The sequence below is a fragment of the Cryptomeria japonica genome, chromosome 7 (assembly GCF_030272615.1).
Source record: "Cryptomeria japonica chromosome 7, Sugi_1.0, whole genome shotgun sequence".
Classification (NCBI taxonomy): Eukaryota; Viridiplantae; Streptophyta; class Pinopsida; order Cupressales; family Cupressaceae; genus Cryptomeria; species Cryptomeria japonica.
The window spans coordinates 420485822-420503173 of NC_081411.1; the positions used below are offsets into that span (position 1 = coordinate 420485822).

Sequence of the window (17352 nt, forward strand, 5' to 3'; positions counted from 1 at the left end):
CCTGACCCTTCCAAAGGGTCCAGAGCGAATTTTCTCAAAACCTCTCTTTGCTATCAATTTTTTGCTAGATCAAGTGTGGGATAAGGTAAAATCAAGGAGAAGTTGCCCCTGAGAGTGGCTTTAAGTTGCTAGAAACCATGAAAGATGAAGGAATTGAGCCTAAAAGTGATTTTTGCTCCTGACCCTTCCAAAGGGTCCAGAGCGAAAATCCTAAAAACCATCTTTTCTTCCAAAATTTGAGCAAAGTTAAACTTGGACAAGGGTGCGAGAAGTCATTTGGATTGCCTTAGATTGGATTTTGGTCGCCAAGAATGCAAATTTTGAAGCCAAATGAGAATTTCGCTCCTGACCCTTCCAAAGGGTCCAGAGCGAAATTCTTAAGATCACCCCTTTTTCCTTGCAAATCAAGTCAAGATTTTGATTTTATGACCTAGAGAGGAGTGAGGCAAGGTGTTCTAAGTCTTGGAGGTAATTTGAAGTTGAAAGGATGGAGAAATAGCCCTAAAACAAGATTTTCGCTCCTGACCCTTCCAAAGGGTCCAAAGCGAAAATCCCAAAATCTACCTATTCCTTTCAAATTTTTGCTAAGCTACGCCTAGGCCAAGGTAAAAGATGCCCTTGTGATTGCCCTTGAGTTGATGGTTGTCTCCAAAAATGATGATTTTAGGCCAGAGGAGGAAAATCGCTCCTGACCCTTCCAAAAGGTCCAGGGCGAAAATCCTTCAATCACCTATTTTGCCTTGCAAAATCAAGTTAAACTTAGGTTGGATGAAAGAAGAGAAGTATTTCCTTGCCTTGTGAGGTGGATTGAAGTTGAAATGATGAAGAAGTGAACTACAAGCAAGAAATTCGCTCCTGACCCTTCCAAAGGGTCCAGAGCGAAAAACACTAAAACCATCCTTTTCTCCAAATTTTGTGCTAAGTCAGGCCTATACTAGGGTGAGAGAAGCTATTTAGAATGCCTTGGAAAGATGTTTCACCTTCAAAAATGTGAATTTTGAGCTAAAATTGGAATTTCGCTCTTGACCCTTCCAAAGGATCTAGAGCGAAATTCATCAAAATCCCTATTTTCTCTTTGTGTCAAGTTAGGACTTTGAGTCCTAAGGCGTAGTTGAGGTTGAAATGATGTTTCTTTGCCCTGTAGGATGAATTGAAGTGAAGGAGATGAGGAATTAAGACCTAAAGCTTGAATTTCGCTCTTGACCCTTCCAAAGGGTCCAGAGCGAAATTCTTAAAACCTCCATTTTTGCCCCAAATTTACATCAAGCTTGGTGTTGGTTGACAATAAGGACGTCCTTGGGCATGTATCTAAGCAAGTATGATCACAAGGTGAGAAGAATTTGAGCCAGGAATGCAAAATTCCCTCCTGACCCTTCCAAAGGGTCCAGGGCGAAATTCTTATAGGGCCTATCCCTAGAAAGACTCTTGAACAACTTAATTTTGATTGTCTAGAAAATACAAGAGCATACTCTCCTACCTCTCACAATCTTCTAAAAGCAGGAAAGACAAATTTATTCTTTAACCAGATAGCAAGTTAGGTTCCTAAAAATGAATTTAAAGAATACACGATGTTTAGTCGATTCTCCTTAGGCAACCTGCAAAGACAATGAATCAGTAGTCATATTGTCTTTGTGCGACAAGCATTCTGCAAAAACTAGTTAGGCTATGAAAAACTCTGATATAGACAGATAAACAGTCAGGGTCAGTCGTCAGAATAATCAATCAGAAATGAAATTTTTTTATGAAATTTGCCTCTTTTACCAAAAAATACAGAATCGTACGACAGACACCTGACTCATACGAGACAGGATGCAGTATCGTACGAAATAAGATTGCTGATGATTTCTACTCGTACGACAGAGGATTTCTGCTCGTACTACAGAGGGTCTGCTCGTACGACAGAGGATCTGCTTGTACGATAGGATATTTGTAATTCGTGCGACACTTGCAGTTTGTCGTTTCAGCCTGTAAAAATTGTTGTATGAGATGTACGGACGAAAAACCAAAAAATCTGAAACCTAGAAAATAACAAAAAATAAAGCAGTCAGTCTTGGAGGCCGAAAAAATGTAGTCTTTCGGGCCCGACGGTGGGCGCTAGAGATGTGTGTGTGAAAAAGTGAACCTGTAGCTGTAAGCACAACACTTCAATTAAGTCATTATATGCATGGTTAGTAATCAATAATCAATAAGAAATAAACCATAGCAAAGCGACCAATTGCCTTCTAAAAGATGCGAGTATAAGATTGCTCTTAGATTTTTATAAGCAATACCAGTGACTAGACTACACCAAGACGAAGGATTTAATCTATATGATATTAACCTATATGGATGCAAGATGGATGAATAATTCAAGCAATAATAATCAATTCAAGTAGCAATGGATGCAAGCAATAATGAATGGAAAATGGATGCAAATAATCTAAAAAGCACAATAATCTTCAATGACTCCAGAGCGAAATTAGCGTGATAATAATCTCCAAGCATGTTCTCAAAAATCTCTGGGGTGAATTGGAATGAGAGCTGAAGACTGAATTTATAGAGATTCACAAGAGAAAAAGCTCAATTTAGGATTAATTGAAAATAATTGAGAAATCATGTTTAGTTAACCTTGAGATAGATTCCAATTATAATTTAATTGAAATGCATTCAAATTAGAAGTCCAAGTTGCATTGGGAAATAATAATAAATTAATTCCATGCATATAGGATAAAAATAGGTAATTCTTTAATTTATTCAAGAAAAAGGTCTTTTCAATGCAACTGAACTTCTTTTTCTGTTTTGAAAAGCTTTGAGTTCCGATTTTAGAGAATAATTCAATAATTCAATTAAATTGCTTTTCTGATTTCAAGTTCTAAATTTAGAAAAAGAAATAATATCTCAAGTTTGATTTCTCTCTCAATTCAATTCATTTTTTTGTTTTATTTTCAATTCAACTCTTTGTAATAAATTAATTCATCTTTTGTAATAAATTAATCCTTTTTGCATGATTGAATGGCAAATTTATTAGTTAATTAAATATGCAAGGATATTTAATAAATTAAAATGGGATAATTGATCAAAATGATATTATTGGAAATGATTCAATTAATCAAATAGATATTTAATTAATATTGAGTAGTTGATTTGCCATGTGATTTTTGATAATTAAAGAATTAATAATGTGCTCAAGATTAATTTAATTGCCTTTGGTTAGGACCTTGGTTTAGATGACCAATTTTAGGTTATTACACTACCCTTATTCACTCTGCAGCTCACACCACCTCAAGATACTCACTCTCTTTTCTACAACTCTCACTTCTGCTTACACACTTGAAATGCATCCTTCTTTTTCAATTCAACATACTCTTCCCTATTCAGCACATATAACCTTTTCAAAAACTCTACCTTACTTTGCAGCTTCACCTTACTTCTCTGCAACAACCTTCTTCTCTTGATACACACTTGTCTATTTTGCAATACTATGTCTATTCTCAGAATGGACACACACCTCTGTTCTCTACAACACTTTTCTCATTTTGCATTCTACTGCTTCTCAGTTTTTCTCTTTCTCTTAGAAACACACTTCTTACAATGCAGAATTACCCTTCACACTCTCTCAGCCAGCTCTCTCTCTCTCTCTCTCTATATATTCTACATTCATACTCATAATACTCACCCCCCTCCTTCTTGCAACTTATACATCTTTTTCTCTACATGCTCCTTACTTCCTCTCACCCCACATCTAACTCAGTCACATCTCATCAAGGTATTCTCCATTCGGTCATCTCTGTACTAGCAAGGTTTTTATCCCTCCAAAAATGAATTTGAATTTTTTTAATCACTTAAATTATTTGAGAGATCTTATTTGCAAATCTATTAGATCCTTTGTACACTGATTACCGCCAATCATAAATATATCCCATTTGCATCATTCTGAATTTAGATTTTATCTCTGAGATGTGTTTTCTATATTTAGTAATTCTTGGTCTACTATACCTTTTCGATGTGTCCTTAATCATCTTTTTGTTTGTCTTGCAGTTAAAAGGGGACCAGAGCAAGACAAGGACGACCTTCTCCAGTCTGGCATCAACAAGGACGACCTTCTCCAGCCCAGCATCATCAAGGACGGCCTTCTCCGGTCCAGCATCATCAGGGACGACCTCTTCCAGTCCAGCATTCGAAGGAAAGGTACACCATCCATCCTACACATCAAAGACAAAAGAGGATCAAAGCAAGGGTCCGTTGGAGAAGCAGATAGTTTCAGAAGAGTTAATTAAAGTTAGCTTCTCAGCATCACCAAATTGAGCATCAACCAAGTGTCAGACAAGGTGGCATCCCAGTCATCACTCCTCCAGTCGTGTTGGTCCACTTCAGCATGTCTAGATACAATGTACCTGACTCATCAAAGATGGCACTAACTTCGATGTACCTAACGTGGCTATCCATTGGTCGAATATTCCAGAGAAGACGTGTCCAAATAATGCAATTATTTCATTGGTCAGAATTAAGTTTGTTGTAACAAACCCTAATTAGGGTTTTCATTGTAAAATCTTGGCCATTGATCTCAAATTGATCTAAGCCATTGAATTGTATTGTGGGCACTATATAAGCCCCGGCTCTTCATTTGTAAAGGCTAATAATAGTTAGTCAATGGTTAGCTAAGAGACAATAATTGGTCAATAGTTGATAGTTGGTGAATAGGTAGTAGAATAGCAGATAGAATAGCAATTAGAGTAGACTAGGAAGAGAAGACAAGACATTGTTGCCTTAATTGTAAAGACTTCTTTTTCATTGAAGATATGGTGAAATATGTCGTTTCGTTGCAATATGCATGGTCTCTTGTTGAATCTTCATTTTAGATGATAGATAATTAAATTGAATGAAAGAAGTCATTGAATGCACCTGTGTGGAATCCGTCTAATCCATACCACTAGCCTCTTACTGATTGTAAGTGCACCTTGCATGGTCAGCTGGCATAAAATGAGCTTAATCTCAAGTTGTTACACGTCTATTGTTCATGCATTAACTTGAATGATGATCAGTATCTGATGGTGTCCGATTTGAATATATTTGAAGCATCCCCCAGAAGATCGCACTGAGTTGGTGTTGAATTGTTCAACTTGATGGTGAGACCCAGCCTAGTAGGACTCCACCTAGTCGTTCATCCATCTTCTCGCATTCTAGGTAGTAGAGTAGACTTCTTGATCCCTACATCTTTTGTCATTTGTTTGTCTTCCAGTTAGTTAATAGGACCTGTGATTCCAGCAAATCAGACATTTAGGTCGTCAAGTGTAAGTCCCCTTGTGATTCTAGCAAAATCACATCATACCATAGAGAGCTTATCCACACGTAGAGATCCTACATAACAGAACCTTGGAGTTACTCCGACTGATCCTTCAGCAAGATCTTCAGCAGTCGGGAACTTTGTTCAAGAGAGGATAAGATACTTCGGTATTTTATTCTGTGTTTGGTCGTGTACAAAATACACATCAACACAACCCTAGTAACCAGATGATTGAATCTTGTAACAAACTCCCTCATTGGTTGATTATCATCTTTTTTGGCAATTGAGAGTTGTGCAAACAACATAAGGTTGTCCTCACTTGACTTTAAGCATTCAAGGATGTTTCACTCATTGATTCCCAACTCATAATTGAGTCAGCAACAAGATAATAAATCCAGTCAGCTACTACACCTTGCAATGTTTCCACAAACATGCAAACTACAACATTTTCACAAACCACACTTATAATTCCACATGCAATGGTGAAGGCTGAAATATGTATGTTTGGATGTTTCTTGCTATCTGAAATGATTGGAAAAAGGATCTCTGAGATAAATAATATACAATCTAAGGATCTCAATTCCCAATTATGACAATGGGGAACAAGAATAGGCCTAACTACTGTCCTTAAAGGAGAGCTAGGAACATATGGTTCATGTTCCCTTTTTGTTGTGATGATGAGAAAGGAGAAAGTGAAGTGTGTGTGTGTGATCTAGCCATCTAGGCTGATGATGAGAAAATGAAAACAGTAAACAACAAATACAAAAATGAATAACTAATACAGTAAGGCAGATCTGGAATAGAGACAAAGAGGAACTTGGATCTGAAATCTGGAGCAAACTGTGTAGGACATGGGCACTGGGCGCCCTAGTTTGGAGGTGTCAGGAGCCTCAAAAGACAATTGGAAATACAATCAAGAGGTTCTATAGACCTGTCAAATCTAGCTCAATAAGGCAGGACAAGGGTGTTGGGTGCTCTAGTCTAGGTCTTTTTGTCCATTTAAAGTTTGTCACAATTTGTCACTATCTACTCTGCAATTTTCTAGCTTTCCTGTTGTTGCACCTGCACCTACACACACAAAAAACAAGTAAAATTGTTGTCGTTTAGGAGCTTCCCTAAGCCAAACCCTGTGTTAGTGCTTCCACTTCCACAATGGCTAATAATGAGATCTGGATGTGTGCCCTCGCAAGGATAGAAGCTAAACAAGTAATGAAATGTTGAATTGACAAGATATTACTCCAAGTATGAAACGCTTTCATGGAATCTCACACAAGGCTTGATGTGATGAAGTCCTACAACATGTTAGTGCATGCTTTCAACATGAAGAAACACAATGTTGACCATGATTGCTGTAGTAGACTTGAATGCTTGAATGCTCCTTGAATGTAGATATGTTTTTGATCACTAGAATGTTAGGATGCTTGCTAGGAGGAGTAGGAGAAAGTTAGACTTTTGAAATGAGAGAGGGAGTTGTATTTGTATGCAACTTACACCTTTTCGAAATAAATTTTGGGGGAAGGCCAACAAAGCAATGTAAATTCCCGCTATTTGCAAAGCCGACTTTCATTCTTTGAAAGTTAAGCTTATTTTGCTTGCACAAGTCCAACGCCCTAGTCCTCGCAAAATGAGTCATGACAAAGGTTGGGAATAGGGAAATAAACCAAGTTTACAGAAATGGTCCCAACTCTAGGCACAGTCACACAGAAAATAGGCACATTCACCAAAATGGATCCTAAACCTAGTCTGAAATTGTTAAGTTTAACAATTTACAACACTACACTATCACCATAGAATTATGGAAAATCCTTTCACGATCCTTACTGAAGTTCATGATCTTCTATCAATGCCAACAGACCAATTTGATTGTCCCATAGCAATAATGAAGGTCGTTGATTGTTCTTGATGTGAATACCCTCCTAATTAGACATAGCTTTTAGTGGCTCCTCTAAATCTGAAAAATGTTAAGTGTTCCATGGGGATGCACCACCCTCTACCCCCCACTCCCCAATTCCTCTCATTTCCAAAAGAGGGATATCTCTAAGAGATAGACTCTGAGAAAACGTCCCCCCATCACGCTACCACCACTGCCTATAGACATGGGACATCCTTGACATGTCTCCCTCAAAGAAGGGACATTTCTGGGGCATTCCCTTGATTTGGAAACTTCAAGTAAATGTAGTGACATCTTAAGGACTATCAAGTGACTTGTCAAAGTCCCTCAAACACACCTAAAACTCCAAGTCATCCCCTTTATCAAATAGTGAAAATATGATTTTTTAAAGAAATTTAGGCCTTTTATAAATATTTGAGTGACTACCCATAACCCTAATGGTTTATGAACCCCATCCACACTTTAAGCACTCAAAAAAAGCAATAAATTAAGGTCCTAGTCTCACTCCATATTAACATCAAATTTCAACAGCACTGAGCAAGGCTGCAAGCTGCAACAAGCTAAAAGACTGAGAGAATTGAGATAGGAAAAGTGAGCAACATTGAGAGAGAGTATGAGTCAAGTCTTCATTGGTTGAGTACAAGCATTAGGAAGAGTGAGAATAACTTGGTGTTGCAAGGAACATAGTGACAAAACTGTGAAAATGGTGTGCACCATGAATGTTTGTGTGATTTCAAAGGTCTTCATTTGGGCTCCATCCCCAAGACCCCCACAAGGGGTGCTACTTTGTTGGGGACTCTAGCTCTACACCCCCCCAACCACAACTGTCTTGCTACCATTCTCATGTCGTCCCCAAATCTAGGCCATTGGAACCCTCATCCCCATGTCCTCCCATCGCAAGTCCTCATGGGCCATACGAAAATATCTCTATGAATGCTAGAATCTTTGTGTCAAACTTGAATGTCACAATGGATAAGACAATAGTCTTATGTAAATTCTCCAATGAAGTCACCAAAAACTAATAGCGTTTTAATTCACATCTCTCCACACAATACAAAATGAAACAAACATGTAGGAGTACCACGCTTTGAATTAGAAGGGGATGCTCCCTATACAAAAAATTCTAAAATAAGATGGACAATACATACTATTTGCAATCATTATAGTGATTTTCTCAGGTGGTTCATGTTCATTGTGTATTAAATTAAAAACGTGTATTTTTGGATTCATGTAGTGCAAAAGGTTGAAATGTTATTTGACTCAAGGATAATGATTTTCTATATAAATATAGTTACTGCAAAACAAAAAAAATCTAACTAAAGGACACTTATGATTCTCAATTAAATGTATGGATCAAAAACTAAAAGTGAAACAAGATTGAATTGAAGAAATGCAAACATTTGAGTACAAAAGTATTGCACACAAAATTACAAGAATTCTTTCACCAATAAAAAAAAAAACTACAAGACTTCTTTCAATAATAATTGTAATTCAAACTTACAATCAGTTTGCAAACTCTGTGACTATTCTTCGACTTGCCAAGTATTCCCTATTTTTTTTTGCTCTGCGAGTTTTTACATGTTTAACTCCCAATATTTTTTAGAAACAAGAAAAATGTGGGTAAAAATGCCTACATGGGTAAAATGTTGGTTAAAACGCGTTTTCCACACATTTTGTTTGCTATAAAACTATGCATTTTCTCTTTTGAGATGCCCATTTTCTCTTTTGAATACATTTTGTAATTGAATTTTGCAAAAAAAAATGTTTTTTTAAATATTAAGTGTGAATGAAATTGGATGTAGATGGAAATTTTACTAAATATTGTGTTTCGATATGTTCTTGTCATTGCCAACACTATCATATATAGAATATCAGGAAGTTGTGTGTAATGATATCACATACAAAACATACCCTTCACATTCTGCTTCTATCTTTGGCACAATAGTAGAAAGTCTAGAAGCAACATCTGCTACACTCTCTCCTCCTTCCGGAGGGCTAAAAGGATCCTTTTCATCAAGAGCCCATATTTCCGGGTACTGCACATAGCAAATATGGTAAATTACTATAGTAAATATAATTTGAAAGATAAGACTAGATTGCCTACTACATTTATCAAGATGTACAACACTCTAATCACCTAGAAATGTAGAACTATAGATATATTTGTTTAAGGTGACAATATAGAATAAACTTATACAGATAAGTAAATGTAAATTATAATAGCTCATTCAAAAAAGTAAATATTTTCTAAGTTCATGTATAGAGAAAAATGACATTACACTCAATTTATTTTTGGTATATTGTGCTCAACACCTAAAAGCCAAATGGAGGAGGATCCTAAATGATGCATTTTAATATCTGATTACATGAAAAACATTGGTAGTTTAGCTGGAAATCATAATAATTAGTTGTAATTAGAATAGCATATTAAATTATCAGTCACATTCAAACTAATGCAACCGAAAGCATCATAGTTGTATATGTGGATTCTGCGACAATAGATGCTCCATGATTAGTTATCGTTCTATAAGTTTTTTTTAATCCTTAATCTTCTACTAAATGGTCAATTTGAGTTGTTGTCTTTGTTTTCAGTATTCATCTATTGAATGCAATAGTGATTTGAAATGTGCATTGGAGGATTCTTGTGAAACATAGCATTCTTGACAGATGTTTTAATCTTTTTGGCCTGAGATTGGAATATTAAATAAATAACAAAAGAATACAGTCCCTTGAGAGAATTCATAATAATTAAAGAATTCCATCCTGATAATTAATTGTTGGTAAACAATTTATGTCGCTGCAAAAGTTACTGACTTGTCCAATGTGCAGTGACAAATTTCACCAACAAATGGAGAAACCGTAAAGAAATTAATGATTATCTTTTGTGTTTGAGATGGGCAGCTCCCTCATATGATGGAATTTAATATTTTCAAGTACTTTTAACTGGAAAGTACAAAAACCAAGCAAAGGAAAAACAGAGAATAAATCTAACTACAAGCATAAGAATGCAGCAGAGATCCTTGAACAAAATAAAAAGAAGAGGTTGCACAAAAAACAACAGAAGCACACAGAGTTCTAATCATCTGCACTTTATGATTGAGTAAAGAGGTTATGAATGCCAAGAAGTTGACTAAACAGAAAAACCAGCTTCCAAGAAGGAATTATTGACATAAGAACAACAATTCGCCTTATTAAAACTGAAAAGAGCACAAAGACTTCCCCTTTCCCCTATACAAAGCTCTCAAACAGAGAAGCAAAAGATCCTTGTCTTTACAAATAAAACTTTCTTTGTGGCATATTCCTATTCCTATAACTGTTTCATGAAATTCCTATATTATTTTTCCAAAATCACTAATTTTCAATTACTGGGAGCTTTTGGAATTCCCTAGCTTGTGTGGACTTTGGTGAAGTTATTAACAATATTACATTTCAATTACTACTTCTGGATGGCTTGTATCATCTTCCACTTTTCTGGTTCAATCACTATATTCAAGAAATGCTTATGCATGTGGAAGCTCATCTACAATTGTGGCTACACCTCCTCTGTTTAGTCCATCAATGCTTGAAGTTTCTGAAGGCATTTGTCAGCCATAAAATAATCCAGTTTTACAATTCTTGGGAGTGCATGACTCTTATGAGAATCCTTTTTCTTTGTTCCTAACCAGAGAACATCTTTCGTTGTAGACAAGTCTGCTACACAATCCTGAGCTCCTCAGCAATTGTTTTTGCTTGCTTGGCAGCTGAAATCTCTCTTTCCTTTCTCAATTGCTTCATTCCTTCAAATTCCTTACCCCCATTTCTATTTATCAAGCCACCATCAGTGAATATATTTATGAAATCTAGATTGTGATGCTTACCTACAACAAAATCATTTGGATTATACACGAGTTATTTTGATAGCACCATCTCCGAACTCTAGATTAATGAGCTCTAAATTACACATGATAGGAAGTTTTCTTCCATCAAAAGGGTGGATGGCAAATTGTTTGTGTGAATGCATGTATCTCTGATCAGTAGGATGCACTGCAATGGCAGTGTCACCTTGCATGGTTTAAGGTCTTGTTGTTTCCACAACAATCTCTCCCAATCCTTCCTCCAAATGATAGGCAAGCGATGTCAAAACTCCAAACTCAACTGAATTTTTGTAACCCGACACTTTCCATAGTGTCCACTATTGGTGTCAAGGAACCAACCTTTCACATGCCAATTGCATTCACTTGAAAGTTATTTAAGTCTTCTCATCAAATCCATTTTATGTGTATTTGATAACAAATCTTTGAGGCATTTTGTCAAACGTTTTTATGTCTTGACCAATTCCCTTTGTAAGCTTGAAATTCTTTGAATTTTTCTTTTCAAAATTCTATATCTTAAAAGAATTATGAAGACTTCCTGGAATTAAAGAACATAACAATGGGTCCTCTTCAAAAGTATAATTTGTATTGGAATCAATTGGATTATGACTTGCTTCAAAGAAAACATTCCTTGTGCAATTGCTCAGCTGACTATTCTTCATACTCTCAAGACTCTTTATCTCATCTGTAAACAATTTTGTGTTTGTGATTTTGTTCACAGGTTTCAAGATCTTCTTCTTTATCTTGAAGCAATTAAGGCATATTCTCCCTAGAATGTGAAATACTTCCTGTATGTGAGACGGATGACACACTAAAATTGGAAGATGTCTGTTGTGCGAATCGCACACCCATCCCCGTCTTGGACAGGGACCCCCCAGTTTGTGCCTTTCTGTCCTATCCTGAAATTTGGTTAAGTCTGGAATGTCTTGATCCTGAAATTTGGCTAACTCTGAAAAACTGAGGAAACCTCAAAAACCAGAATTTCCAATATAACTCCTGGGGGTCTGAAACCACTCTCAAACATCCTGAAAGTATATATGGAATATAACTTAAAGTATAAGAAATTTCTCCTTTCTTATACTTAAATGTTATATTCCATATGCTCAATTTCGGACCCAGAAGCCAAAAGGTAAAAGTTGCCAAGAGACCCCTCAAGGTCCGAAATTCACTTTAGACCTCCAAATTCGGACCCTGGGGCCGAAACTTCTAAATATGACAAAATCGCAAAAGGTGTTAAGAGCTCCAAAATTTGCAAAAGGATGGTCTAGGTCCGATTTCACTTAAGCGTCCTCATTTTCGACCCCGGGGGGAAAATTTGAAAAGTGTATCGAGTTTGAAAAGGCGCGTTTAGGTCCGAAGTTCCTTTTAAACTTCGCCAAAAAATGTTTTGAGCCCCGAAATCACTTAAGTTTTCCTTTTCGGACCCTAGGGAGCAAAAGGAAGAAACGCGAAGTGTTTAAAAAGGGGACGCACTTGGTCCGAAAATCGCAATAGTGCCCCCCACCTCCGAAAATCACCAAGCGATTATGTTTTCGGACCCTTTGGACCAAAGTGAAAAAACGCGAAATGTTTACAAAGGTATAAAAACTCCATAAAACACTTGGAAGCTTGTTTTCGGACCCTAGCTCCCAAAATGAAAGATAAAAGGAAATCGCTAAAGTCTCCCCCCCAGCTCCGAAGTTTGTTATAAATTTGCCAAAACACATTTAGCTCCGAAAGTGTTCCCAGTTCGCCAAATGCTTGAAAGCTCGAAATCACGAAAGTGTTCCCAAATTCGGACCTTGGGATAAAAGGTTAAAACGCAAAATTCCAAATATGCTGAAGGGTCCGAAGTTTTTTTATTTGCAAAAGTGTTTAATGATCCGAAAAATTACCCTGTAGTTGAATCCAAAACCCCAAGCGCTCCGAAATTTGCCAGAGAGTTAAAACGCCTTCAAACCTCCGAAATTTGCGAACACGTTTAGCTCCGAAATTCCAAAACGGCTTATGGTCCGAAGTTTTCTTTTAAATTCCAGAACGCCAGGAGGTCCGAAGATGATAAAGTTGCAAAATTCAAACAATCCGAAATTTCCCAAAAGGGTGCTTTAGGTCCGAAAATGCTTAAAGTTTGTACGAAACCCCAAGAGCTCCGAATTTCGTCCAAAACATCAATTTCGGATCATGTGGCCGAAATTTAATATTTGGAAGAGTTGCAAAAATCCCCAAATGTGCCGAAATTTCACTTAAAACGCCAATTCCGGACCTTGGGGGGCTAAATTGGAGAATATGATGAAATTACAAAAACGTCTAAGTTCTCCGAAATTTACCAGAAAAGCATGAGAGTTAGAGTTTTAAAATCTGCAGAAGTTCTCCAAACCTCCAGAATCGTGCCATCAACCCATTTAAAACGCCCAAGACTCCAAAGGTAAAATCACGCAGAAGTAAAAGACCAAGGATCAGATTTCACAATTGAAGAGAAAGAGAAGCATTTTCAAGATACATCTCACAAAGAGCTTCTCAAGCCAGACGTCGTAATTAAATTTAATGTTTGTTAAAATTAAATTGTTTAATTTTTCAAATTGATTTAATGAAATTGGTTGATTGATCGCAGGACGTCATTGGAGAACCAAGAGAAAAAAACCTGAAACACAAATCAGGGAAGGATCGCAATCAAGGCCAGGCGTTGAAGATTGGAAAAGAAAAGATGCAGGAGCACAAGAGCAACCAAACATTGGGAACCGTGCCGCTGAACAAAGATGAAGTCCACCACCGGGACCAAAGACCAAAGAACACTCTGAATGCTACAAGTTTATGCATTATCAAGAAAGTGCACAGCTGGATTTAATTCGAGGAATTCAATTCCATAAAAGCTGAAATTGCTTTATTGTAAACTGCCTATGGGTCCCGTGCAAGATATTTTTGTGGATAACTATTCCCAACCACCAAGAAGATTGGATAGACCTGAATTAAAGCCAAATAGTGGCAGGTAGTTGAGATAGTTGCTGGTTGGATAATTGAGAATTAATTAGGCATGGGTTAAAGCTGTCAGCTTCTGGAAAACAGATCAGGGCCCTTGGATGCAGTCCATCCTAGCCTTCGGTTCAAAATTGTAATATCTATAAAAGGCAGAGGCCTTTCTTTTGTAAAGGGTTAGAGATTGTTAGATAGTGAGATGGTTAGATAGTTAGATTTTAGAGTTAGAATAGGTTAGATCTTAGCAGTAGCATAGAGATGCTGTAGAAATTGTTGTAATAGGCAGATGAGATCAATATATAAACATTGATTTGGTGTTTATTGTCTTGTTTTCATCCTGTTTGCATGGTTTCTTTTAGTATTTTAGATAGATCTTTCTATTTTGGGTGTGCAGGTATTTGATAGATTCGGGCTCATACCACTGAGGATATGCTGATTGTGTATCCTTTTGTGTGGTTAACCTGAGCCTTCGATTGTGCTTAGTTCAATTGCAGATGTTCGTCTAAGCTGCGCTACAATTGGGTGCTTAGCCGTGCGTCTCCAGTCTAAAAATCTTCCAAGTCCTTTTGAAGATTGCACCGTTCCTGCAAGGTTGTGAGCCATTCTGGCCAAGCAGGAATTGGTTATGTTGAATCCGTCTACCCGCATACCCGTGTTGTTAGTTTTAGATCTCCTAACCCTTTCCTTTTGCTCTTTATTGCGTAATTCGAGAATCACAGCAGACTAGCTTGTTGCCAGTTAAACGTAAGTCCCCCTTGTGTTTCCAGCATAAACACATCGAGCCACTGAGAGATCCCGCAGTCAAGACCTGACAAAAGAAACCTTGAGGTTGTCTCCTTTGATCAAACTTAGAAAACAGCATTAGAGACTTCCTTATCTCAAGAGAGAGTAGGATAATCAGTTGGCTATTCTATTCTGCGTTGGCCGTATGGAGTTTGCAGCGATGCAATTTCATCCACGTCAACAGAATTGGCACTAGAAGGAGGGCATATGATGAATGTCTAAACAACTAAGTCAAGATCATATCAGCCTGCATTTGTAAAGAATAGCCCTGCAATTTATTTTTTACCCTCCGCACGCAACAAAATTGGGGAGGGCACCTTAACAGTTCCTTGCAGCAATTTGAGTCTAATCGACCTTTTAAATGCTATATTCGGGATATGCAAGATCCCTGTTAAACCAGAAAAGCCAAAAAATCAGAAAACCAGAAAATACCAAAAATTATTTCTGAGTCAATATGTTGAGCTAGTCGCTTCATGAGGACTGTTTGCAGTCCGAAATTTTTCAAATCCAGCAAGAGCTAAGTTGGCAGTTCTATCCAAGGCAACTGTCCAAATTTGCATCTTCAGCTCACTGCAGAATTCATGACACCACAGCGCACGATGAACTGAATTGCTTGACATTTTTGTCAAGGGTCGAGCTCGCATTACGGGGGTAGATATTCTTTTGGGATGTCCCCAAACCAGAGGCGACTGTACAGCCGGATATCCCCAGTCCTCCGTCCAGCATCGAAGAATTTACAAAGTTCAAGAATTTGATTGAGAATCAGTTTGGTCTCGAAGAGGAGTTATGCTTGGAGAACGTGCTGTCACCTTGGTGGTGCAGAATTCACCACACCCCACATTCAAAGTTCACCTGCTCACTATGCATAGAAGCAGTCAGTCAAGTCAAAGCCCAATTTGGACTACCGGAAGAACCAGAGGAGAGTGTAATGTCCCCATTTTGCGAGCATCAGAGTTTGTAAGAATTAGCCTATCATTTGACCCTCGTAGGCTAATAATTATTGATAGAGGGCCTCGTGTGGTAGTTACTTGGTGATTAGAGACATTACTCTTCAGCTGGATTCAGGTTTTGGCCTTTGCACAGGTTTTTCTAGAGTCAGTTCCACATACTTACTATTTATAGTAAGTCACTATTCAGGGTTTCTATTTTTAGACAAGCATCCAATCACATGGAGAACAGGGAGAGTTGACTCCTGGCTCAGACGGCTTAGCAATCAGACAAGTACATCAAGAGATATTAAAGTTTAAGTGACTTAAGTGATTTATTTAATATTTTAATATTATTATAAAGTTCTAAAGTAACTTTATAATAATCAAGTCACTTTAATATAATAAAGTGCGTTAAGTGAATAATTTAATGTGGGAATAAATCTTTTATCCCACATTGGCCAGGAAGGTGTTTGAGCTCTCTTAAGGAAAGAATAAAAGGAAAGGCAAAAGTTCATTCTCGGCATCCAGTTGATGAATAGTATTTTGATTGATTTTTATTGTGGAGCCTAGGGCTTTCGCAATTTTCTTCTTTGATCATAGGAAACGAAAACTTCCTATTGATAGCAATTTTGAAGGTGTGAAATAACACCTGAATTATTGCAGTTGTGGGAAAGAATACTTCAGTTCTTTCATTTGTGCAAATTGGTGAAGTTTTCTACAAGGGTTTGAAGTTTATTGTTGGAGAACATTTATAATTGGTTGTGAATCATCCTTCTTTGGCACATGGAGTTATATCATTCTTGTTGGGAGAGATTATCAACAAATTATTCAAGGTTTTAAGAGCAGATTGCAAGTTTGTTCTTGCTGCTACAGTGCCGTGAACAGTGCACATGAACAGTGCCGTGAATAGTGGGCTACAGTGCCATGAACAGTGCCGTGAACAGTGCACTACAGTGCCGTGAATAGTGTGCTACAGTAGTTTGAGTTCTATAGAAGGGGATTTAGAAAGGTTGAACAGCTATATATATTTGACAAGGGATTTGCATATGAGGAGAATCAAACCAATATATCAAGGCAGCCATTGAAATACCAGGTTTTCTATCTATGGTCGTTGTATTAGAAAATCATTACTTCATTGCATCATTTTCTATTATGATTATATCATGAAATACTTGGAGGTTGCATATGTTTAATGGAGATATAATTTGCATATTCCACATTCATGGTAACATTCAACATTGATCAGCCACTTAGATTTCATGCCAAATGTTTGCTTAAATGCCTAATGGTTGTAGGTATACATTGGGATGCATGACAAGTGTTTGTCTTAATGTCAACTAGCTGTACTAGTTAATTTCAGTCATTACATATGTGTGGAAAGGTCTAAAACAGCTAGTATATCATTTCTATAACAACTTTGCATTGTTAGAAGCTTTCCATAACTTCATTTGCAGCCTACAAACCCAAAGAAGACAAATAAAGAATTCACTACAGCGGCTTCAAACATTGTATGCCAAGTGTTTGACAATATTCCTTGGGGTTCAAATAAGCGAAACAGGGTCAGATTAGCCAAGGGATATTACAGAGAGCATCACCAGCAAAGTGTGGAGTGCCTACCTTGCTGCAGACGAGTATAGACGAACGCAAAATCCATGCAGCGCTGCACTCTCCGAAGATGAAATG

The 17352-nt window shown here is 37.3% G+C and overlaps 1 protein-coding gene across 1 annotated transcript in view; it reads right to left on the minus strand.

The window, feature by feature from the left end:
- The window catches only part of LOC131065600 (uncharacterized), a 203524-nt gene that overhangs the window by 33778 nt on the left and 152394 nt on the right, over positions 1-17352 (minus strand). Inside the window, exon 5 of the mRNA XM_059208740.1 lies at positions 9066-9190. Within this exon, the coding sequence (XP_059064723.1) occupies positions 9066-9190 (125 nt within the window). The remainder of the gene's footprint in view (positions 1-9065; positions 9191-17352) is intronic.